Source organism: Scyliorhinus torazame, chromosome 17 (genome assembly GCF_047496885.1).
Source record: "Scyliorhinus torazame isolate Kashiwa2021f chromosome 17, sScyTor2.1, whole genome shotgun sequence".
Lineage (NCBI taxonomy): Eukaryota > Metazoa > Chordata > Chondrichthyes > Carcharhiniformes > Scyliorhinidae > Scyliorhinus > Scyliorhinus torazame.
Window position 1 is genome coordinate 23,668,883 of NC_092723.1, and position 26,006 is coordinate 23,694,888.

The window sequence follows — 26,006 nt, forward strand, 5'->3', positions numbered from 1 at the left end:
ATCCTCATGTATTTATCATATGTTCTATGTTTTCATGTCTGGACTGTACGCAGAACAATACTTTTCACTGTACCTCGGTACACGTAACAATAAATCTAAATCTAGGTAGAGGATGGGATTTTCCTCCACACCCCCATCAATAGGCTTTCCATTCCAGATTGTTACTGAATTCAAATTTCACTATCTGCTGTGGTGGGATTTGAACCTGGGTCCCCAGAGCGTTCCCCTGGGACTCCACATTGCTCGTCCAACGAGAACACCACTATGCCACTACCTCGCACAGTTTACACAACTTGCCGACATGGCATGCCACGAGCTGTCCACTCACGGAGGGCGTGCATCTTGGTCCATGTAGCCGGACCTATCAACTGTAAATATTTCAACATTTTATTCAAGGAATACCTATGGAGCAAAATAGACATAGAACATACAGTGCAGAAGGAGGCCATTCAGCCCATCGAGTCTGCACCGACTCACTTAAATCCTCACTTCCACCCTATCCCCATAACCCAATAAACCTTCCTAACCTTTTTGGTCACTAAGGGCAATTTAGCATGGCCAATCCACCTAACCTGCACGTCTTTGGACTGTGGGAGGAAACCGGAGCACCCGGGGGAAACCCACGCAGACACGGGGAGAACGAGCAGACTCCGCACAGACAGTGACCCAGCGGGGAATCGAACCTGGGACCCTGGAGCTGTGAAGCCACAGTGCTATCCACTTGTGCTACCCAATAATATGATACCACTGCAGAATGTGCAAAAAAGAGATTCACAAGAATGATACTAGAACAGTAAGGTTATAATTATCAAGACTGGTTAAGGTTATAATTATCAAGACTGGCTGAACAGGCTGGGGGGGGGCTCTTTTCCCGAGAAAGGGGAAGGCTAAGGAATGACCTGATAGAGATCTTCAAAATTATGAAGAGGTTTGACAGGTTAACAAAAAGGTGCTTCTAGTTGTGGGGAGGGAGAAACTAGAGGACATAAATATAAAATGGTCATTAATAAACTTCTGAGAGAAATGTCTTTACCCAGAGTATGTGGAACTCAGTACCACAGCGAGTAGCTGCAGCCAATGATATAGATACATTTAAGGCAAGTTAGATAAACAGATGAGGGGGAAAGGAACAGAAGGGTCTGTTGATCGGGTGAGATGAGGTAGGCAGAGTGGATGGAAACCTGTGTGTGGAGTATAAACACTGGCTTGACTGAATGGCTTGTTGTAAAATTTATAGAGCATTTTCCACGTGCAGTGGTATTGGGGAAAGGCTGAAAGGATTGATGGCAGGAAACTAGCTCAGCAGTCGAATTGGAATTTACATGAAGGGAAAAATCGCAAAGCTGCAACAAAAGCTGAAAGTGCTGCAACCACACAGCAGGGGGTGTGCACCACGGCCGGGCAGCTTGCGCAGCCTACCCCCGGCTCAATGCTCAGCAACGGCAGACGGAGCTGTGCTCAGCTCAGCAGGATGGGCCTGGATCGGAAGCAACCAGGCTGGAAAAATCTGGGATTGTTCCGGAAGCCAAACACCGTCTCAGCAGATGGCGTCTGTCAGCCCCTAGCAGACTGAAAGGAGATCTTTCACAGCAGGTTTTTCTCCCCTCACACTTCCTCACGTCTCCTGGTCTTGTATTCCTGTTTATTATTTCTGGAAGGGAAAGGGCGCACACTTTCTGAAGAAGGATCCTTTATTGCTGCAGGGAAGTTAGTTTGAGGGTCAATTTGGTGATATCCCAAGTAACAACCCTCCACTGGGACTGAGAGTTACCTCTGCACTAAAACTACTCACCAAAAATTGAGCTTCCATAGTATTTTGCTTTTGCACCCATGATCGAGGCCTTCTGGTCTCCACTGATTAGATACCCTGTTGGGCAGTACCTACTACAGCAGACCACTAAGGAGGTAACTGCTACCCGTTCCAAGAGTGCTGCATCCTGAGGGGCAGTGATTGTGAAACCATTTCAAGTATAATATTAGCCCGTGGAAAATTCCAATGAAGTTAACCTTGCAACAAGTGTACTAATTGTTTCTAGACCTATTATGCTGAGCACCAACACATTGAATAAGTCTTCAATCCAGGTCCTGTTTACACAAGATTTGAAGGTTAGTATGTATTCTCGCTCGGATCTTTGATAAATTTTGTTCTTTTCTGGAATGTTCCAGGATAAGATCCTACGCATCCTGTCTGTTTAATGTCTGAGTGGAAGCCGTTTCTATTGGAAGTCAAAACCAAGGGATAAGCTGCTGCTAATTCTTATGCAAACTCTCAGGAAGGTTCAGAAGATAGGCCCTCGATTTAAACTCTGGCTTTCTTGCAGCGAGTAAAAAACATTGGAAAGAAATTAAGCAGGTAAAATGTTTCCCGTGATAACTGGTGCTAGGAATTTTAAGATGTCCAAGGAGCTTTTCCCGATAGGGTTCATAAAGGGCAGGTCGTGCCTAACTAATGTAGTGGAATTTTTGAGGGCATTACCAGAGCGGTAGATAACGGGGGGCCAATGGATGTGGTATATCTGGATTTCCAAAAAGCCTTTGACAAGGTGCCACACAAAAGGTTGCTGCGTAAGATAAAGATGCATGGCATTAAGGGTAAAGTAGTAGCATGGATAGAGGATTGGTTAATTAATAGAAAGCAAAGAGTGGGGATTAATGGGTGTTTCTCTGATTGGCAATCAGTAGCTAGTGGTGTTCCTCAGGGATCAGTGTTGGGCCCACAATTGTTCACAATTTACATAGATGATTTGGAGTTGGGGACCAAGGGCAATGTGTCCAGTTTGCAGACGACACGAAGCTGAGTGGTAAAGCAAAAAGTGCAGAGGATAGCGGAAATCTGCAGAGGGATTTGGATAGGTTAAGTGAACGGGCTAGGGTCTGGCAGATGGAATACAATGTTGACAAATGTTATCCATTTTGGTAGGAATAACAGCAAAAGGGATTATTATTGAAATGATAAAATATTAAAACATGCTGCTGTGCAGAGAGACCTGGGTGTGCTCGTGCATGAGTCGCAAAAAGTTGGTTTAAAGGTGCAACAGGTGATTAAGAAGGCGAATGGAATTTTGTCCTTCATTGCTAGAGGGATGGAGTTTAAGACTAGGGAGGTTATGCTGCAATTGTATAAGGTGTTAGTGAGGCCACACCTGGAGTATTGTGTTCAGTTTTGGTCTCCTTACCTGAGAAAGGACGTCCTGGCAGTGGAGGGTGTGCAGAGGAGATTCACTAGGTTAATCCCAGAGCTGAAGGGGTTGGATTACAAGGAGAGGTTGAGTAGACTGGGACTGTACTTGTTGGAATTTAGAAGGATGAGGGGGGATCTTATAGAAACATATAAGATTATGAAGGGAATAGATGGGATAGATGCGGGCAGGTTGTTTCCACTGGCGGGTGAAAGCAGAACTAGGGGTCATAGCCTCAAAATAAGGGGAAGTAGATTTAGGACTGAGTTTAGGAGGAACTTCTTCACCCAAAGGGTTGAGAATCTATGGAATTCCTTGCCCAGTGATTCAGTAGAGACTCCTTCATTAAATGTTTTTAAGATAAAGATAGATAGTTTTGTGAAGAATAAAGGGATTAAGGGTTATGGTGTTCGGGCTGGAAAGTGGAGCTGAGTCCACAAAAGATCAGCCACGATCTCATTGAATGGTGGAGCAGGCTCGAGGGGCCAGATGGCCTACTCCTGCTCCTAGTTCTTATGTTTTCAAAATCAGAAAATTCAGGGAAAGGCAGGCTTAAGGCAAACCATCACGAGCCTACCTGAACAAGCTGCGCCATGCTTCCCTGTTAAACCCCATTTCTGTCCATTTCAGATAAATACTTATTTTAAAATATTTTTCCAGACTTCATGGCTAAGATTGATTCTGTCCGTCCCCTACAAAGCCGAGGAAGGGGCAATATTTTGAAATCTACTGAAATTGCCAGCTTTTAAATTTGAATAAGCCTATTATTGGGAACTATTATTCCAACTGCAAACCTCAAAGTGGTTTAAAATCCTGGATTGTCAGAGGTGTCTGTATTCTACTTGCCGTCGACTCCTCCAGTGGTGGTATAACACCAATAGGGGCAGCTCACTTGAACAAAACAGCGTAATATAAAATCTGACGGTTGGCTTTTTCAACTCTGAATTTTGATAAAAGGCGCATTAGCTGAGAGACAGAGGATAAAAAAGATTTAATCGCATCGTGGATTTGCTCCAAGGGGCGGGCTTGGCTTTGAAGGGATTTGGGCTGATTGCCCAACTCACTGATGAGCTAATCAGGAAGAAGATTAAAAGCATTTCCTACTTTCTCCCAGAGTCTTCTGCAGAAGGTCATGTTTCGCCTGCAGTTTGGTGATCAGGTTTCTGCCTTCAAAATACTCCTTCAGTTTCTGTGAAATAAGCAAGAAACAATGGTGTGGTTATTTGAGGTGATCGTCCCCTTGAGGGCAACACAGCAGAAAAGGGTCACCTGGCTTTATGGGCCAATTGGGACGCAGAATGTGTCATTGCCCCAGGGGGTGGAATCCTCACTTAGGCAGCAGACACGTAGAGAGCTAAGGACAGCCAGGTGGCTTTTGTACTGCTGTACGTTTTTTCTGAATATATACCTTTTGCGTTTCTAATGAAGTCTGTGAAAGTGCATCATTACAAATACTGAGGCAATCGCAGAACACTGGAGAGTTTCCGTGACATGCTGTGTGGCCTCGGGAGCTCCCCTTTCCGGACCTGAAGCTGTATGGGTGCCAGAGATCCGATGAAAACATTTGACTGATGAACTGTTCTATGTTGACGAGCAACACACATTAAAGTGAGCCAACCTGTCAACTGGAACATGGGGAGGAGGCGGCCCCCCACATCAGGGGCACAGGCACACAGGTCCATCACATCCAAGGGCACAGGCCCACCCCACCCAAGAACGTGAGCACACAGGTCCATCCCATCCAAGGGGCAGAGGCACACCCCACCCAAGAGCGTGAGCAAACAGGCCCACCCCAACCAGTCGCACAAGCACATCCCACCGAGGGCCAAGGGCAGACACAGACATCCCACCCAGGGGGCACCAGCATTCTGGGGCCACACCCCCAGGGAGAGGGTCATGCAGGCACTACACCCGAGAGGGGAAGCGTTCACAGCATCACTAAGGTGACTCCCCTCGATGTAAATAACTCCAGGTCAGAATTGACCAGACAGAGCATGTTCTAACATTGCATTGTCATACCGTGAAGTAGAATTGCTCCGTCTCTTGTTGATTGGCTCGTCTCTTGGCGATACTGGGCTTACTCATGAATGTTTCCGAAAGGGTGGATTTGACAGACTCAGTGGAGTTTGTGTACTGGAAGCAGTCAGCTACATCAAAGTCTTCGACAGTAACCATGTCCTGGATTGTCTGTAACGTGGCTTCCATGGTCTTCTTCACCTGTGGTGATTTACAAACAAACTGAGTGTACCCAAGCAAGGATATCAGGAGGGAATCGGCTCCAATCCCCACGTTTGGAACTTATTAGAAGCCTATGATCGGACAGGGGACTCAGTGGCTTTTTGTGTTTCATTCAGAAACAAAAACTAATGTATATTTTAATTGTACCACTTTGTAACTTTTTAACTATTTGCTTGGTTGACTTGGTCAGACTGCAGGAACACAAGTATACACCTGGGTCAGAGACTATTTACTCAATTGTCATGTGAGAGTACTTTAAGAAATGGGTGCTTAAGAAATGTACCTTTAAGAAATGGGTGTTTATCAGTGATGTCAGAGTGTGGGTGGAGCTGGGCTGACTGTCAGCTTTTTACTTTTGTTTTAGGTTGTTTGCTGCAGGGTGTGTTTTAGTGTTGTTTTCAGTGTTGGAGCTGAAGCCAGACAGAGCTGTTCTCTCTGCCATCTCTTAATCATTTGGTGAATTCAGAATTATAAATGTTCTCAGTAGTGAATGTAAACCTAATGTGCTTCTGTTAAAAGGTGTTTCTTTTGTCTTCTCGATGTTGTTTGGGAAGTTATTAAGCATTACTTATTGTTGTATTCTTTGGGGGTTGTATTTGAATTAATGGTTGCGAAGATGTTCACTGTATGTTTTAAAAAGGTTAACTTGAGTTCATAGAATAAACATTGTTTTGCTTTAAAAAATACATTTCCATTTCTGCTGTACCACACCTGTAGAGTGGGCCGTGTGCTCCCCATACCACAATCTATTAAAAGTTGTGGGTCAGGTGAACTCCGTGATACACTTTGGGGATCTCTAAACCCTGGCCCATAACAAATTGGGGGCTCGAGGGGGATAAAAGTCTATCTATTGGATTGGCTTAGTGAACTTAAAGACAGTGAGGGGTGAGCATATTGTGGTTGCTTATCTGGGTGGAAACTGGAGCACTCGGAGAAAAACCATGCAGACACGGGGAAAACATGCAGACTCGAGAGCGTGATGAACAGGGGAACATAGCCCCTCGTGCCTGTGCCGCCAGTCAATGAGATCATGGATGATCTGTGACCTAACTCCATATACCTGCCTTTGGCCCATATCCCTTAATATCTTAATGCTTAACAAAAATCTATATATCTCAGATTTAAAATTAATAACCGTTCTAGCTTCAACTGCTGTTGTGGGAGACAGTTCCAAACCTCTACAACCCTTGTGTGAAGAAGTTCTTCCTAACGTCTCTCCTGAATGGTCTAGCCCTAATTTTTATACGCTGCCCCCTAGTTTTAGAATCTCCAACCAGTGGAAATAGTTTCTCTTTATTTACCCAGTCTTTCCCTGTTAATATCTTGAATACTTTGATCAGATCACCCTTTAACCTTCTAAATTCCAGCGAAAACAAGTCAAATTTGAGTAATCTCTCCTCCTAACACAACCCCTTTAATCCAGGTATCATTTTTGTAAACCTACTTTGCACTCTCTCCAAGGCCATAATATCCATATGGCCATAATGATGCCCAGAATTGCTCACAGTACTCCAAGTGGGGTGACCAGCACGATGGCACAGCGGTTAATAATAACAATCTTAGGGCAGCACGGTGGTGCAGTGGTTAGCACTGCTGCCTCACGGCACCGAGGTCCCAGGTTCAATCCCAGGTCTGGGTCACTGCCCGTGTGGAGTTTGCACATTCTCCCTGTGTCTGCGTGGGTTTCGCCACCACGACCCAAAGATGTGCAGGGTAGGTGGATTGGCCATGCTAAATTGCCTCTTAATTGGAAAAAATGAATTGGGACTCTAAAATTTCAAAAAATAATAAAATAATCTTTATTGTCGCAAATAGGCTTACATTAACACTGATTGAAGTTACTGTGAAAGTCCCCTAGTCGCCACATTCCGGCGCCTGTTCGGGTACACAGAGGGAGAATTCAGAATGTCCAATTCACCTAACAGCACGTCTTTTGGGACTTGTGGGAGGAAACCGGAGCATCCGGACGAAACCCACGCAGGCACAGGGAGAACGGGCAGACTTTAGCACTGCTGCCCCACAGCACCAGGGGCCTGGGTTCAATTTTGGCCTCGGGTGACTGTGTGGAGTTTGCATGTTCTCCCCGTGTGCGCGCAGGTTTCCTCCGGGTGCTCCGGTTTCCTCCCCCAGTCCAAAGATGTGCAGGTTAGGTGGGGCTACGGGGATAGGGTGGGGGACTCGGCCTGGGTGGGGCGCTCTTTCGGAGGTTGTGCAGTCTCGATGGGCTGAATGGCCTCATTCTGCACTGTAGGAATTCTATGACCCTCAACCCTGTTTTTCTCTCCACAGATGCTGCCTGCCCCAAGTATCACCAGCATTTTAAGTTTTTATTTCAAATTCCCAGCAAAAGCAGCATTTTGCTTTTATATTAATGACTTTCAACACAAGAGAAATCAAAATAATCACAGACCAATTAGTTTTAGATCCGTAAGTGGTAAAATAATTAGGAGCACAATTGAGAAGTGCCTATAATCAAAATAACCTGGTTAATTCGCAGCTCACGATGTGAGGCTGCAGTCTGACCAAACCCAAATATTTGACATCTTAAATGTACATTGGAAAATCCCCCAATACAGGAACCCATTCTTCCAGAAAACACTTGATAAAATTCCATATGAAAGGTTGCTTCACAACCTTAAAGCAGTGAATAGATATCCAGGTAAAATATGGTTGTGATAACAAACTGGCTGATAGGCAGGAAGCATTAGAATGTCAGGCTGGAGATGTGTACCCGGTGAGCGTTCTGTGGTTCTGTGCTGGTGGTGATTGGCGCTGGGAGAGATACGATTGAGGGCAGCAGTCGCTCGGTCTCTCCACTCTGTACATCCTAACAGCTAGAACGCAGCATTCAGTTTTAGGCACTGTTCTCAGGTGGGTTGATTGGCCTTGGAAAGGGGTGGAGATGGCAGTGCAGTTTCTCCAGAATGATACAGGAGCATAATGGGTTAAATTAAGAAGGCCGGTTGCATCAACTGGGGGCGGGATTCTCCCGTACCCGGCGGGGCGGGGGGTCCCGGCGGGATGGAGTGGAATGAACCACTTCGGCGTCAGGCCGCCCCAAAGGTTCGGAATCCTCCGCACCTTCAGGGGCTAGGCCTGCCTCGGAGTGGTTGGCGCCCCGCCAGCCGGCAGGATAGGGGCTTGGCGCCACGCCAACCGGCGCCGAAGGGCATCCGCCGGCCAGCGCGAGTCAGCACATGCACGGGAGTGCCAGCGCATGCTGCCGTCATCCCCGCGCATGCACGGGAGGGTTCGTCTCCGCATCGGCCATCGCGGAGGACCACAGCGGTCGATGCGGAGGAATAGAATGCCCCCACGGCACAGGCCCGCCCGCGGATCGGTGGGCCCCGATCGCTGGCCAGGCCACCGTGGGGGCACCCCCCCCGGGGCCAGATCCCCCCGCGACCCCCCAGGAACCCTGGAGCCCGCCCGCGCCGCCAGGTTTCGCCGGTAAGGGACCTACTCTAATTTACGCCGGCGGGACTGGCTACAGACGGGCGGGACTTCGGCCCATCGCGGGCCGGGGAATTCGGGCGGCCCCGGCGCCCATTGAGTCGTGCCGGACCCCACCATTTTCTGAGGAGGGCGGCGTGACTCACGCCAGGCCGGTTTTGGGGGGGCGGGATTCACGCCGACCCCTGGCGATTCTCCCACTCAGCGGGGGGTCGGAGAATCCCAGCCTGGGTCTATATTACCTTTAGTTTGAAGATTGAGGGGTGTTCTGACTGGGGGAACTTAAATCCATTTGCCTCTGGTGGGGGAAATCAAGAATGAGAAGACAATAAAATTAATGCGAGGAATGAAATCAGGAAGCAATTTTCCCCACACATTGCGAGTACTATAAATCTGGAACTCTCTTTCCCTAGAAGGTTCAAAGATATGCTGGGATGGGGTATTGTCAATGAAATACTCAAGATGGAGAGTGGCAGGTTTTTGTTGGGTGTGAATATTGGAGGATGTGGAGCATCTACAGATGTGCCAAGATTGAATTGAATTGTGAAGCAGGCTCGAGGGGCCAAATGGTCTTCTCTTGACCCTAGGATTCCTATGTCAGTGGAATGAGTCAAAACAAAAAGATTGGGAAATGTTAAACTCTTCAGCCTTGAACGGCGAGTGAACAGCAACCGTAGCGATGAATAGAAGATACTGCATGCAACTGAAAAGATTAATATTGAGTCACTAATTTGTTAGTCCAAAACGGTCTAGCACAGACACATTGGCACAAAGTGAGAACATCAGGCTGATGTCAGGAAGCTTGTTGACACAGCGGGAAAACATGCAGTGTTACTGCAGCAAAATGGAATCGGCCAGTTATAGAACTTGCTCAGAACTGATTTCAGCCCAAGGACGGGCTTAGGAATCTGGGTTCTCTCGTGTTGTACTAACCCACTGAGTCGTACAGGGCTGCCCTTAGCCCACTGAATTGGAGCTGTTGGGGGAACCATTGCAGTCCAAGAGGCAAAGACCCTGAGGGACTCACCTCCTCATTCTCGATCTTCAGGGTGGCCAGTCTGGACTGGAGCTGTTGGCATCGTAAAACCAATTCCCCTTGCATGGGTTGTTGAACGTACAGATGTGATACCTGCAGAAAGCAACACAAGCATTACACATTGGTGTGAGGGAGGAGGAGGCAGGGAGGGGACACCATCACCACCACAGAACTCAGATAGAGAACAAGAAGCAAATTCCAAATCATTTACAGTAAAGCTGTGAAACACGTTGCATTCAAATTTAACATCGAAGACTGCGACAGAGAATGTAGCTGTTAAATAGAGGGAACCCACAAAGTAATGTAAACAATGTCCCTTGAAGTTTGAGACTTAATATCAGTCCTCACTCAGCTGGAAGTCCCTCTCTCTCAGCTGGCTGGTATGGCTCTAACATTCAATGTGATTGGGATCGGTTAAAGCAGTTCCAGGCAGACATAGCTACATTGGTACAAAAGTGACACAAGCTTTGTGGTCGTTTCAAGTAAAAAACGTATCGTGATGCAGGTGTGGTTGGCAAGGTCGACATTTATTGGCTGTCAAAGGCTGCCCTGAGGTAATGGATGGTAGTGGCTTTTGGCTTGAATGGTTGCAGTCCGTATGGTGAAGGTGCACCCAAGGTGCTGTTAGAGAGGCTTGTGGACAAGCAAAATGAAGGAACGACAATGTATTTCCAAACCAGAATGATCCTTGATTGGGAGGAAAATTTTGGGAAAATGATGTTCCCATGATATTGATGTGCATGATATTGTGTACACGATTATGAGGGGCATGGACAGGGTGGATCGGGAGCAGCTGTTCCTTTTATGTGAAGGGTCGGTTACGAGGGACACAAGTTCAAGGTGAAGGGCAGGAGTTCAGGGGGGAATTGAGGAAAAACGGTTTTACCCAGAGGATGGTGACGGTCTGGAACGGACTGCCTGGGAGGGTGGCGAGGTGGGTTGTCTCACATCCTTTACAGAGTACCTGGATGAGCACTTGGCACATCCTAACATTCGAGGCTATGGGCCAAGTGTTGGCATATGGGATTGGGATTGGCAGATCAGGCGCCTTTCATGCGCCAGTGCGGTCTCGATGGGCCGAAGGGCCTTTTCTGCACTGTATTTTTCTGTGATTCTGCTGGCCTTTGTCACTGGTAACAGTACTAGTGGGGACAGGTCTGACACTGGGGAACAGTATTGATGGGGTCAAGTCTGTCACCGTATAACACTGGGATACAGTACTGGTGGGGATGGGTCTGTCACTGTATAACACTGGGGTACAGTACTGATGGGGACAGGTCTGTCACTGTATAACACTGGGGTACAGTACTGGTGGGGACAGGTCTGTCACTGTATAACACTTGGGTACAGTACTGGTGGGGACAGGTCTGTCACTGTATAACACTGGGGTACAGTACTGATGGGGACAGGTCTGTCACTGTATAACACTGGGGTACAGTACTGGTGGGGACAGGTCTGTCACTGTATAACACTGGGGTACAGTACTGATGGGGACAGGTCTGTCACTGTATAACACTGGGGTACAGTACTGGTGGGGACAGGTCTGTCACTGTATAACACTGGGGTACAGTACTGGTGGGGACAGGTCTGTCACTGTATAACACTGGGGTACAGTACTGGTGGGGATGGGTCTGTCACTGTATAACACTGGGGTACAGTACTGGTGGGGACAGGTCTGTCACTGTATAACACTGGGATACAGTACTGGGTAGGGACAGGTCGGTCACTCTATAACACTGGGATACAGCACTGGGTGGGGACAGGTCTGACACTGTATAAAACGGGTACAGTACTGGTGAGTTCAGGTCTGACTGTATAACATTGGAGTACAGTACTGGTGGGGACAGTTCTGTCACTGCATAACACTGGGGTACAATACTGGTGGGACGGGTCTGTCACGGGATAACACTGGGGTACAATACTGGTGGGACGGGTCTGTCACGGGATAACACTGGGGTACAGTACTGGTGGGCCGGGTCTGTCACGGGATAACACTGGGGTACAGTACTGGTGGGCCGGGTCTGTCACGGGATAACACTGGGGTACAATACTGGTGGGCCGGGTCTGTCACGGGATAACACTGGGGTACAGCACTGGGTTACAGGTCAGTCCTTGTATTACACTGAAGTACAGGACTGTCAAGGCTAAGAAGAGAAATTTGAGAATGTGTATGAGCATCATGCAATCACATTGTTTTCTAACGATGCTGGACAATGCTTCAGATATTGGTTTTAAATGAAATCCACTAACCCCGTCGCCCATGTGGGGCTGGAAATCAAACTTTGGTGGCAGACAGAACACAGTGTGGTACAACTCCATGAGACGTTGTTTATCATTGCAGGCGTCTAGACTGTCGATAGCACTTTCAATGATCTCCAGCCCTTCGTGCTTAGACTGTTCAACATTAATCTCTGCTGATAGAAACGTCCTCATTGCCCGGTTCAGACTGGCATGATACCCGAGGTCACAGCACTAAAACCAAAAGCAAAGATTAGAATATATCCCAGATCAATGTCACAGCTTCTTCACATTTCCAAACCCAGCTTGGAAGCAAAACCATCATCTTACTCCAGACAATGGGTCTCACACTCAGAATATCTTCACTCCTGTCCCCTTCCTCCACTTGCTTCCCTCCATCCCATTAACTCCTCACAGACAGCGGGGTTACGGGATAAGGCGGAGAGTGAGCCTGGGTGGGGTGCACTTTCAGTGGGTCGATGCACACACGATGAGCCAAATAGCCTCCTTCTGCACTGTAAGAATTCTATGGTGACTTTCCATTCTTCCCTCCATCGTCTCCTACCACCCAGGCTGATATCTCCTATCTCATTCTCTTCTTTTGAATTCTTTCTTGCATATTTAACGCTCTCCCAAACTAAGTCCAAAACATATTTATACAGCGGAACCCTATTGGACTTCACTTTTGTCACTAGAAGGATAGTGGCTGCCAAGAGCCGTGGCAGCTGGTGGAATTTGAATTTAATCAATAAATATGGAATCGAAAGCCAATCTCTGTAATGGTGACCATGAAACTATTGTCAATTGTTGTAAAAAACCTGTCTGGTTCACTCATGTCCTTTCGGGAAGGAAATCTGCCGCCCTTGCCTAGTCTGGTCTACATGTGACTCCAGACCCACAGCAATGTGGTTGACTCTAATGGCCTTGGAGGCCACACGGTTCAAGGGCAATTAGAGATGGGCAACAATTGCTGGGCTTGCAGCGACACCCACATCTCATGAAGTAATTTTTTAAAATGGCTTGTTTACAGCTGATGCTCATTTTGATACGTGTTAACTCAATGGCGGAACTTTAAATATGTGGGTGTGTGGTGAAAGAGAGAAAACTAGTGGTCTAGGTACACAAAGTTTTGAAAGTGGCTGGAAAAGCTACGAAGGCCATTGAAGAGCATCTGGAATCCTTGGCTTTATTAATAAAGGAAGAGAGAAGGAAATGATGCTAAACATTCATAGAACACAAATTAGGCCTCAGCCAGTACGTGGTGATAAACTCTGGATGCTGCTCTTCGGGAAGGATGGCACAGCCATAGAGCGCCGAAGAGATTTACCAGTGATGAGGGATTTCAGACAGGTGGAGAGATTAGAGAAACTGAGGCTGTCCTTCTTAGAGCAGAGAAGGTTCAAAGAATATTTAAGAACCGTATTCACAATCATGAATGCTTAGAATAAGTAAATGAAGAGAAACATGTTTCAGTGGTAGGTGAGCCAGTAACCTGAGGACACAGATGGAAGCTGACTTGCAAAAGAACCAGAAGTGAAATGGGGAAATGTTTTCTTATGAAGCGAGTTGTTGGGATCTGCGACACACTTACTGACAGGGTGGAAGAAGTAGGTTTAATTGTAATTTAAAAAAAAATGAATTGGATAGACACTTGAAGACATTGACAAGGAAAACAGCAGAGGAGTGGGACCAATTGGATTACTCTCCCAAAGAGCTTGTACAGGCATGACGGATGGGCCAAATGGTCACTTTCTGTGCTGATTCGATGATCCCAGCTCAACTCCACTAAAGCAGACAATCTCTAACCACGAGCCGGTTAACCTGATGCTAGTGTGTGCAGTTCACACAGGGGCCTCAGCCCCTGGATCTACCCCTCTTCTGAAAACACTTTAAAAAAAAAAAAAAATTTACAGTACCCAATTACTTTTTCCAATTACGGGGCAATTTAGCGTGGCCAATCCACCTAACTTGCACATCTTTGGGTTATGGGGGTGAAACCCACGCAGACACGGGGAGAATGTGCAAACTCCACACGGACAGTGACCCAGGGCCGGGATTCGAACCCGGGTCCTTAGCGCCGCAGGCTGCCGTGCTAACCACTGTGCCACATGCTGCCCTCTCTTCTGAAAACACAATAAATGTTTTCAAAATATGAATTAATTCAACATCCCAGTCTTTTGGAAAATGAACACAGGAGGCAGCCATTAGACCTTGACTGATCTGAATCTTGATCTCACCAATGTGCCTTGAGATCGCAATCCTTAGCTGAAATCTATCAATCCCCATTTTGGAAATTTCAACTGATGCCCAGCCTCATCAGCCCCCCTTTTTGTGTAGAAGTGCTTTCTGACATCACCCCTGAATGTCCTGGTTCTAATTTTAAGGTTCTTCCCCCATTGTTCTGGACTCCCCCCAACAAGGAGGAATAGATTCTCCCTATCGGCCCCATCAATTCCTTGCATCATCATCTAATCCTTGATTAGATCAACCCTTCATCTTCTAAACTCAAGGGAATACAAGCCTATTCAATGTACGCTGTCCTCAAAATTGAACCCTATGAAGAAGAGGGCTGACGGGCTGGGTGGGACAGACAGTATACTCACATCGAGGAGGTCAGATAGATCGTGGATGTAGTACTTGAAGACGGAGCAGTTGGTGGCCTCCAGTGCTAGAATGTACTCATTTCTCGCCTTGACCGCCTTGAGTTTGTTCTCCGTGTACTTTGCCTGACGCTGGGAAGAAAACAGCAACAATCAAGAGTTAAACTATCTATGACAAACATGTGGGAGAGGCGAAATACTTCATTTGAAGTTGAGAAACCTATACTTAATGACCAGAAATCAGCACAGGTGAGAAAATGGCAAGCTTGAATTTTAAAGCTGGGATTTCCAAAACTTTAAAACAAGACGAGTGAGATGGGATTTAACAGGTGTGCAGTCAGTAATCAATAACTCATGTCGATCCACGGGTCTCTCATTGTGCGGAATGGAGCTGCACAGAATAAGCAAGGTTCTTGGTGTAGGCTGCATCCTCTCGTCTCAGCCACCTTGATGGCTAGGGGAAGTGCAACGGTCTTTAGGTGCTGAGGAGTCAGGGGACATCAGCCAGGGTTCCTTCACTTGTTCTCTCTCCAGTCACCCTGTGGATAATGCGGAGGAGAGACGGGGCGGGATTCTCAGGCGGGCATTCGCCCGGCGACCAAAGAGAATCCCGCCGGGGTCAATGGACTTCTCCATTGTCCGCGTCTTGCCCGTGGCCTTCTTGCGGCAGGCGGGGCTTAAGAATCCAGCCCCGAGGCTTGAATGCTGTCTGTTAACACTCTCAGTTACAGCTCACAGACAAACAACAGCCACTGGGACAAAACAGAGGGCGAGCAAGAGGGAGGAGGAAAAGAGGACAACATTTTAAAAGGCCAAACCTTCTCCTTCATTTTCTCGATCTTTCGGACTGAGCTGCGTCTCTGGTGCTTCTCCTCAAATCGAATGTTTGCTGCTGGGTCTGGGGAGCGTCCGACCAGTCGATCCTCCGGCTTCACTGAGCGGCCAATCTGTTTCTCCTCCTGTTTCTCTGCCTCCTTCAGTTTACCCTCTGCACTAATGCTGTCAGCATTGTACATGTGATAGGTCTTCATAACCTGCAGAACAGGGACACTCAGTCTTAGCTCACATTCCCATTTATACACAAATTTCCATTCACCAAAGATTAATGTTTGGAAATGGAACCCTTTACAATTATTATAAATACCCAGGACAGTTAGATACAGAGTAAAGCTCCCTCTACACTGTCCCCATCAAACACTCTCAGGAAGGGCAGCATGGTGGCACGGTGGTTAGCACTGCTGCCTCATGGCGCCAAGGTCCCAGGTTCGATCCCGGTGGAGTTTGCACATTATCCCCGTGTTTTCGTGGGTTTCACCCCCACAACCCAAAGATGTGCTGGGCAGGTGATTGGCCATGCTAAATTGCCCCTTAATTGGAAAAAAATGAATTGGGTACTCTAAATTCTTAAAACAAAAACACTCTCAGGACAGATACAGCACGGGGCTAGATACCGAGTAAAGTTTCCTCTCCATTGTCCCCATCAAACACTCCCAGGACAGGTACAGCACGGGGTTAGATACAGAGTAAAGCTCCCTCTCCACTGTCCGCATCAAACACTCCCAGGACAGGTACAGCACGGGGTTAGGTACAGAGTAAAGCTCCCTCTACTTTGCGATAAATAATTGCACAATATGGTCGCTGCACAAGCATGAAACGTAGGGTGGTAAGTAAGCAAGGGGACCACTCAGCCCCTTGATGCTGTCCCACCACTCAATTACATCATGACTGGCGTACCTCAACTCCATTTACCTTTAATTCATTTTTTTCTTTAAATTTAGAGTACCCAATTATTTTTTTTCCAATTAAGGGGCAATTTAGCGTGTCCAATTCACCTAACCTGTGCATTTTTGGGTTGTGGGGGTGAGACCCACGCAGTCTCGGGGAGAATTTGCAAACTCCACACGGACAGTGACCTGGGCCGGGATCGAACCCGGGACCTCGGCGCCGTTAGGCAGGATCGCTAACCACTGCGCCATCGTGCCACCTTCGTTTATCTTTAATTCTAGCTCCATGTCCCTTAAACCTCCCAACTAAGATTGTCAACCTCCGTTTTAAAATATTTAATTGGCCCACAGCATCCACATCTTTCTTTGGGGAGAGAGTTTGAGATTTCCACTCCCCTCTGTTTGAATAAATAGTTCCTGACATTACCCCTGAACAACTGCGTTCTAATTTTAAGGTAACGTCCCTTATTCTGGCCTCCCTCAGCAGTGGGATTAGTTTCTCTTTATAAAATCCTTTAATCGTCTTGAACACCTCTCAAGTGTGTGATTACATGTGCTTACCATGTGTGCTTAATACTGACAGAGTTTGCTGAAGAAATCCTGCCTGTAAAGAACATCTGCTCGTTGGGGCATCTTACTTGGCTGCAACTTAAACATTTATTAACGACAGATCCCCGTATTGCAAAATGTTGCTGTGATACAAGTGCTGACGACGACAGGACTATTTTAACGTGTGCTTTTGGCATGTTTCATTTCCTTTCCAGACGTTCTTCCACAAACCAATGCCTGGTGCGATGGGACTGCCGCAGGATTTTCTGCTGTTGAGCAATTCGAAAGCATCAGCTCACTCGACATTGGAGTTGGCAGGGAAGCAGATCCTCTGAGGGACAGGCCAGAAACCGGGGTCCCTCCCATTCTGGGCAGGTGACATGAAAATTGATGGGCCGGTAAATAACGAGGAAGAGGAAAGATTGTATAGAAGGGCTGGTTAGAATAGTAGCAAATGGAATTTACTCCTGAACAGTGCGAGCTAATGCATTTTTGGAGGACTAACAAGTCAAAGGAAACAAAACGAACGGTAGGACACTAGGAAGTGCAGAGGACAAGAGGGCCTTTGGTGTGCTAGTTCATAGGTCACTGAAGACAGCAGGACAGGTAAGTAAGGTGGTTAAGAAGGCAAATGGGATACTTGCCTTTATTAACCAAGGCATGGAATACAAGAGCAGGAAGGTTATGATGGAACTGCATAAAACGCTCGTTAGGCCACAGCTAGAGTACTATGTGCCGTTCTGGTCGACACACTATAGGAAGGATGTGATTGCTCCAGAGAGGGTGCAGAGGAGATTCACCAGGATGCTGCCTGGGCTGGAGCGTTTCAGCTGTGAAGAGAAGCTGGCGATGTTCTCCTTAGAACAGAGAAAACCGGGGCAGCACGGTGGCGCAGTGGTTAGCACTGCTGCCTTACGGTGCCCGAGGTCCCAGGTTCGATCCCGGGTCTGGGTCACTGTCCGTGTGGAGTTTGCACATTCTTCCTGTGTTTGCGTGGGTTTCGCCCCCACAACCCAAAAGATGTACAGGGTAGGTGGATTGGCCACATTAAATTGTCCCTTAATTGGAAAAAATGAATTGGGTACTCTATGTTTATTAATAAAAAAGAAACGTTTGAAACGCCATAGCATACAAGGCCATGGAGCTAGTACTGAAAAATGGGATTAGAATAGATAGGTGCTTGATGGCCGGCAGGCCTTTCTTTTGTGTTGTAAAACATATGCTCCCCAGCACTAGTCACTTGGCCACTCTGTTGAGGCCTGACAGCAGATCGTGGACAAAACGATACTATGAGAGCACAAAATAATCAGCCTGTAAAAAAAACAAACGTCTAAATGTATTCTCTGTTTTGTTCTGCTCAGCTGACAACAGGTAAGATACTAATTTTGACTTCCCATTAGAGAGTATCTCTGTCTTTCAGAGATTCAATCCCGCCATCTCCCCCAAATAACATTGCCAAATGATACAGTCTACAACAAGCCAATCAGACAGGCCAGGGCAGGGTAGTCAATTTAAAGAACATTTGAAGAACATGGGGATAGAAGTGCTGTGTCAAGCTCTACTGAACTGTCAGGGACAGCACAGTGGTTAGCCCTGCTTCCTCAAGGCGCCGAGGACCCGGGTTCAATCCCGGCCCCGGGTCACTGTCCGTGTGGAGCTTGCACATTCGCCCGTCTGCGTGGCTCTCACCCCACAACCCAAAAGATGTGCAGGGAAGGTGGATTAGCCACGCTAAATTGCCCCTTAATTGGAAAACTCTACAAAACTTTCCTCCAGATAATCCCGTGAGTGAGCTGGTTGACCTGCTTCAATGAATCATTAGAAATAATTTCACAGAAATAGGTTAATGACTGCATTACAATAGGCACAGTCAGGAATTTAACACTGGCTCTGCACTAAATATATCACAACTAAGGGAATTAAACTCCCAGATGTTGAGCAGTTTTCGGGATTTTGAACTGGAATATCAGTCATGGTGAAAAAAAGGTCAGGGAAATTGTTTCGTCTCTGAGAAATTGCATTGGGACAAACTTTAATTTAAATCTCTGCACAGAGAACCCAGAACAATTTAGGAGGTTGAGTAACTGCGCCTTGGTGGAATATCTGGTTAATTAGATGGAAGAATTGTAACAGTGCTCAAAACGAGTGCAGTTTACTTTCCACTTTCATGAGAGCATAACTAGATATCATTGATAAAACTGCAGCCACCAATTCATGTTAGTTTTCTCCATTTGTGTCCTGTGCTCACTGACCCTCTTGCTCAAATTCAGCTCCACAGGTCTTTAAACACCCATTGGTGTCTCACCCTGAGAGAATTCTCCATGTGTGAAGCTGGACAGCACAGGACGATTGAACTGCGTGATCGTCGGAACTAAGACCTCAAACACACATTCTCCAGCAGGGGCTCCTTGAACAGCAATCAAGAGAGGATGTCCTGGTCAGAACTTAATCCTCCTTAAACCAAAACCAGGAGCCCTGGACCCTGCAGTCCCATCTTGTTAAATCAGCCAAACCCTAGGTTCACCCTGGTCTATGTGCCTCAACCACAGATCAGCAATTGATTTACCCACAAACTAACTGAAGACTTGGGTCTCCTGCTCTGTATCACCCTGTTCCAAAAACCCAAAGCGATGTGACTCTTTACTTCCCTCAACTGATCCTTCCAACTATAATCCACAGGCGTGTAAGCTCCATTGAATCACCTCTTCCTAATCCAGCTCATCTACTTACAAGGAGGAGCTTGGTTCAATGGGTAACACACTTGCTTTTGAGCTGGAAGTTCATGGATCAAGGCCCATCCCTGATCCAGGTTAACACTTCAGTACAATATTAATGGAGTGCTGCACTGTCAGAGGTGCTGTCTTTCAGCGGATATTAAAATCAAGGTCTTGTCTGCCTGTTTCATTCTCTCAGATTCCTATATTACAACCGTGTCCACTCTTCAAAGTACTTCACTGTTTGTTTGGAATACCGAGGAAATGCACAAATTTACTTTTGCTGTTCACCAATTAAAATATATTCTCTTTCTCTTGGCCAACATTCCTCCCCTTAACTGACACCACGACAAACAAATGTATTGGTCATTTATAGTTATTGACTTTGAGATCTTGCTGCATAACATAAGATGCTGTATTTACCTCCCAAACTGCTCTTGAAGACTGTTCTTCAAAACAGTGACAGTGACTGCTCTTCAAAAGTAGTCATTGAGCTGTGAAGGGGCAATGGGGAAATGAAAGCTCCAACATAAATGTAAACTCCTTTCTGTTAATTTTAATATTCTTTGTTGTTGTGGTGGTCTTTTTGGTGCCCTGCACTAGGAGCAATGGCTGACATGGGGGACAGTTCCAAAAACCCAACAAACAAACCTCAAAACTTTTTGGAACTAATTGCACATTGACCTAAAATCTCCACTCGTACCTATCGGGCCACAAGCTGGGAAAATCTCCTTAGCCAAGGTGAAGGAATCCATGGAGGCACTCAAAGACAGAATGTGAATTAGACGTTTATTGGAATATAGAAGTTCCAAGTCCAATCCAATATTCCTAGGTATATTGTACTCTCCCAGTAGCGCACAAAATCTATGGGGAATGTGGCATGCATATATTCAATTGCGTTTGACAGGCAGAACTGAACAACCAATGACCTATCAGGGTTATGACTCATGGAATAAATTCTGTAACCTCAACAGGGAACCTTTGACCTCCGCCTCCCAACCCCTCAATAGGTCTTCAGGCTTTCAGTGTCCCAAGGTACTGATCTTTATCACTGCAGAGCCAGCACAAACAGAACAATAGCTTCAACAAAACAGGTCTGTTTTTTGGTAATTGCCCGAATATAAACAGTTTGATATAGAAAAGCATGTTAAGCGAGATTGCAGCGGGAACAGGTTTGATGCACGTACCCACTGTCCTAAATCAAAGTTTTGAAGATAGTGAGGAGACCAGTGAGGGTCAACGGAGATAAAATATTTCCAATGGAATCTAAGACTAAGCGGCAGAGTCTAAAATTTAGGGCCAGTCCTTTCAGGTGTGAAATTAGGAAGCACTTCTCCACACAAAGAGTAGTAGAGGTTTGGAGCTCTCTTCCACAAATGGCAATTAATGTCAGATCAATTGTTAATTTTAAATCTGAGATTGATGGTTTTTTTTGTTATCCGGAGGTAGTGAGGGATATGGGCCAAAGGTGGTATAAGGAATTGGATCGCAAATCAATGCCATCGCATTGAATGGCAGAACAGGCTCAAGGGGCTGAATGGCCTCCTTCTGTTCCCATGTTCCATTGCTGATACTGGAAGAGGAATAATGTAAAGTACAGGAAGTAGAGCTTGTAGCTATCAGGGTTTAGAAATTACTGAGAGTGCTGAAGGTAGGATGGTCTTGTGCCCAAGGATATTTTGAATGCAGGCACACTGACCCTGCAATCAGCTGGGCCCTGTTCCCGTGTATTGTGCTGCGATTGAGCCTGTCCTACAGCTCTGCAACACCAGCTTTAAGGTCACAGGGTCAGGGGAACTGCCCACCTGGAGCAGGTCTTCAGCAATTCATGGGCACAACTGCAGTGCCCACCATCTACGAAACAACGGAATGTACTGACCCAGTGATGGCAGTACCATTATCTTCCAACATGCGGGTTACCAACATATACATGGATCACCGCTTCCGAGCCAGAGGCACAAAAGAGGAAATGGAGACAACCCAAAGCATAACATGAGAAAAACAGAATGTTTCCATCTGCCCCAATGTTACTTGCGGTGGGCCAGAGGCCTTTTCCTTTTGTTAAAATAGGCCGGCAGTAATTTTCCAGTTATTCTTGTTCCCAAGGGCCAATCATAAAAACAAACAATTAAAACATCACAAACAAGGTGGAACAGCACTGAAAATAGTACAGCACTGGGCACTCTGATCATGATTTCAGATCTTTATAAAAAGAATGATCTCAGCAGTTATTTGGTTCCCTTTTTAGATTAGACCGGGTGAGACCAAGACAGCCCAGTCGCTGGTTTGCTTACTCACACATTTGCACTGTGAAACCTGGCAGCCTTATTGCAGAACCTCTACAATCACGACCCATGTGCGGGAAGCTCACAGAAGCCAGGGCCAGATGTTATTAGAGGATCCATTAAGGCTTTAAACCCTCAGAAGCTATCACCGCTGTGCAGCGTCTAAGCCTTTCAAAGAGAGATCAAAGGAATACGTTTGAAGGCTTCAGGAAAAGGATGCAACAACAGAAGCATGTTTACTGATTACGTGGCATTTTCCGAAAAGCCGAGGTGAAAGCCGTTCTTACTGGGCACAACTCCACCCCATAATTCAATAGACTTCCATTCACTGCCCACGTACTCTCCCCTGTCATAAGCTCTATTCATCCAGTTAATCTCCTGATCAAAAGCTCTGGAGAAATGCTTTCTGATTCCCAAAGTTATTTGAGCAAAGCTTCAGGATTTTCGACCATCCTCGCATCTCAATTATTCATTCACCAACCTGCATTTCTGTGCAACCAACTGTCCTTCTACTCAAACCAAAAAATCTATTCCGAGAACGAGACTGCTGCTCAGGGAGCTCTGGAAGTGCTAATCCATACAGGGAAAGGTGATTCTGTGTTTGATCTAATCCAGTTGAATGCTCAAGTCATCAAAATAATATCGGAATCCTAATGGAGAAGGACCACCTTCAGCCAGCAATGGGTGGACTATAATCACAGCACAAACTGTCACTGAACACGAGAGAGCATCAATTCCTCACCCACGAGCTTCTGACAACCTAACGGTCATCATGGAATGAGGCTTTGGCCAGGGGAGGCAAGCATTATCTCTCGGCATAACCCCCTCCAACATCCATTACAATATCTTGTCTTTCTGTAACGCTCCTCACATGTACAAAGATGGCCCAGAGCAAATTACAGTAAGGAAAAAAGATGTGGCGACTGCCAAGTCTGGGATTCGGGGTAGAAGATTGGATAGAGCAGGACAGGCAAAGGGGAAGAGGATGGAAAGGGTGGAATGGGGAAAGGAGAAGGAGGGATGGGGAGCTGAGACACCATCTAAGAGGAGGGCTTTGAGGAGCAGGGAGAGGAGACAAGGTGGTGGGAAGGAAATTTTTTTTTTTTTTAATATAAATTTCGAGTAACCAATTCATTTGTTCCAATTAAGGGGCAATTTAGCGTGGCCAATCCACCAAGCCTGCACATCTTTGGGTTGTGGGGGCAAAACCCACGCAAACACGAGGAGAATGTGCAAACTCCACGTGGACAGTGACCCAGAGCCGGGATCGAACCTGGGACCTCGGCGCCGTGAGGCAGCAATGCTACCCACTGCGCCACCGTGCTGGCCGGAATTTTTGTAAGGGTCCACAACGAGAAGGTGGAAAGAAAACCTTACTTTATTTTACTATTATTTACAGCTCCAGTAGGTCCCTACTGGATCTTCTCCAGTTAGTGCCTTACTGGCCAACTGTATTTATAAAAATAAAAATATTGTTCAGTGTCCCCCGCGCCTTTATCAGGGGAGTTTGTATTCTGCAAGCTCCACAGGGTAGTTAATCCCTACCCTGTAATCCCGTGCGGGTTATAACAGAAATAAAGAAACAGAGAAGGCAGCAGTAGAGCGATTAAATGAATAACTGCTCAAGGTTAAGGAAAGGGAGTGAGGAGCAAAGTTTGGCCTGATTGGGCCTGAATTGGGTGTGCTTTGATTGGAAGAGTAGAAATTAAAGGGAAGGTTGCAGGAAAAGGACGTACCACCACAAGGTGCTTAAAATGATAACGGAATGGATTAGAATTTTGATAGAAACAGACTAATGCAGTGACTGAGGGTCTAGAACAAGGGAATTTGGTTACAAAATTAAACAGAAGGTTTAGGACAGAGAGAAAAATTTGTGAAGAACCTGGCCAGAGTTAGTAACTCTGACAAAACCATGTCAACTTTTAAAAATGGGTGAGGGCAGCACGGTGGCGCAGTGGTTAGCACTGCTGCCTCACGCCGCCGAGGTCCCAGGTTCGATCCCGGACCTGGGTCACTGTCCGTGTGGAGTTTTAACATTTTTCCCCATGTTTGCGTGGGTTTTGCCCCCACAACCCAAAGAATTGTGCAGGGTGGGTGGATTGGCCACGCTAAATTGCCCCTTAATTGGAAAAAACGAATTGGGTACACTAAATTTATTAAGAATTTAAAAAATGGGTGAGACAGGCTTCAAAGGAAGGAAGAATAAATGAAGGCAGCACACGGGTTTAAGACAACTTCAATAATGGAGAATAAATATCAACATGGACTGATTGGGCCAAGTGCACTGTTGCTGTGTTGTGGCCCTGCCCCCAATGGCCCACCCAGAGGGTTGCATTACCAATGGCCTGTCATGTTAGGAGTTATCATGTCAACATGATTCTGACAGACATTACGCAGCATTAAACTGCATCCACTGTTCATCTGCCTTCATGTCAAGTCTGGAGTCATCTTTTCACACCAGCCATTAATTACATGGCTGGGCAAAACAACCTCAAAGTCATCGCCTCGAGGGTGACGGGGGCTCTTGTGTCGCCTACCCCCTCTCATCTGCAAAACACTTCATTAACGAGTTGAGCTCCAACATTACAACCTTTTCCTTCAAACTTCAAACACATTCCATCTGCCCCTCTTTCGAAAGACATAGACACTGCACAACCCTTCTGGCTTTGAAGGATATAATGCCTCGGTGGATTCTGCGAAAACATCTGGCACTGTATCCTGTTTGTCACCCCACATCTGCTTCTGTTGTAGCAACATGCAAGATCAAGCATTCTTGAGGTTAGCAAAGCACCAGGACTCCCCCTTCCAGACCTTTCCTGTAGACCACTACCCGATTACAGCAGGGTTCGAAACGGATTCCCAGGCCTCGGCCCAAACTGCTTCGAAAGCAATTGCTGAAATTGGATTCTTGGAATGCCTCATTCTGGTTCAGTTCTGTGTCTCAGTTCTTTGGAATAAAGAATTCCCAAGGTAGGGAACAAGAGAACCTTCATTCTCAGGTAACCTGATCATTTAAGGGAATTTAGATATTTACAAATTCACAGCGCTTCATCCTATTAAACTTGGAACACTAAGTAATTCATTCCAAAATGACGCAAGAACGATCAGTCATTTGAATGGTTGATTTCTGAACCTGCCACCTTAGTTAATACTTTGTGTAAATGGGATTGAGGATTCCAGCTGGGCTCTGCGTAAACATCAAGGAACGAAGATGGAAACTGTGGACAGCATCTGACCAACAGGAAATACCTGTTACTTTAAAAAAAACGTCTCTGTCGCTCTCAATACATCGCTCCGAAATTCTGAGGTGCATTTACATTGGAAGTGCAGCCATCTCCACTCCACATTCGTTCCAAATTTGCAATGCGAATGCAGAGTTAGGGCTCAGCCAGAGTGAAGCAAAGCCAGACTACCTGTGAAGCTATGTTGCAGCATGTTGGGCAGTGCCAAATGCCAAGGGATTGGAAGTGAACATTTAAGGCACTTTTGATGAACCCACCTGACAACTTAAGTGTTTGGGGCAGGCAGAGGATATTCCCCTCCTTATTCTCAGAATATTTATCGCTCTGTTGGGATAGTGGGCAGGATTCTCCGATAATGGGGCTAAGTGTTGACGCCGTCGTAAACGCCGGAGCGTTTTACGACGGCGGCATCTGGCCGCTATGAGTAGCGATCCTGCGCCGCACAGGGGACCAGCACGACACTGGAGCGCTTCACGCAGTTCCAGCTGCCGACACGGGCGCCAGCACGAGTGGCGCGGGTCTGCACATACGCGCCATGGCCGGCACATCCCTCCCCATGATTCTCCAACCCGGCGCGGGATCGGAGAATCCCGCCCGGTGTTCTTCTCTTAGACGCAGGTCTGTGAGGAACTCTTTCGTGAATCAGTGCTTCAAATTCTTGCCAAGAGACGAGCCACAATGTAGAGTCAGACTGGAACCTGGGCTCTAACTGTTACACTCAGACCCGTCACTACAATATAAACAGACT

At 46.6% G+C, this 26,006-nt stretch overlaps 1 protein-coding gene and 1 long non-coding RNA gene across 6 annotated transcripts in view; one reads left to right on the forward strand and one right to left on the reverse strand.

Annotated features, from left to right (window-relative positions):
* Positions 1 to 26,006, reverse strand: part of LOC140393785 (SLIT-ROBO Rho GTPase-activating protein 2B-like) — a 195,248-nt gene that overhangs the window by 15,431 nt on the left and 153,811 nt on the right. For all 5 annotated transcript variants that reach the window (XM_072480207.1, XM_072480206.1, XM_072480205.1 and 2 more), the window contains 6 exons: positions 15,563 to 15,778; positions 14,748 to 14,876; positions 12,157 to 12,378; positions 9,898 to 9,999; positions 5,199 to 5,396; positions 4,284 to 4,368 (listed from right to left, as the gene is read on the reverse strand). In XM_072480207.1, the coding sequence (XP_072336308.1) occupies positions 4,284 to 4,368; positions 5,199 to 5,396; positions 9,898 to 9,999; positions 12,157 to 12,378; positions 14,748 to 14,876; positions 15,563 to 15,778 (952 nt within the window). The remainder of the gene's footprint in view (positions 1 to 4,283; positions 4,369 to 5,198; positions 5,397 to 9,897; positions 10,000 to 12,156; positions 12,379 to 14,747; positions 14,877 to 15,562; positions 15,779 to 26,006) is intronic.
* LOC140393786 (uncharacterized) lies at positions 1,424 to 19,910 on the forward strand. The gene is made up of 3 exons (XR_011935729.1): positions 1,424 to 2,106; positions 17,233 to 17,415; positions 19,288 to 19,910. It is a non-coding gene; the product is annotated as an uncharacterized lncRNA (long non-coding RNA).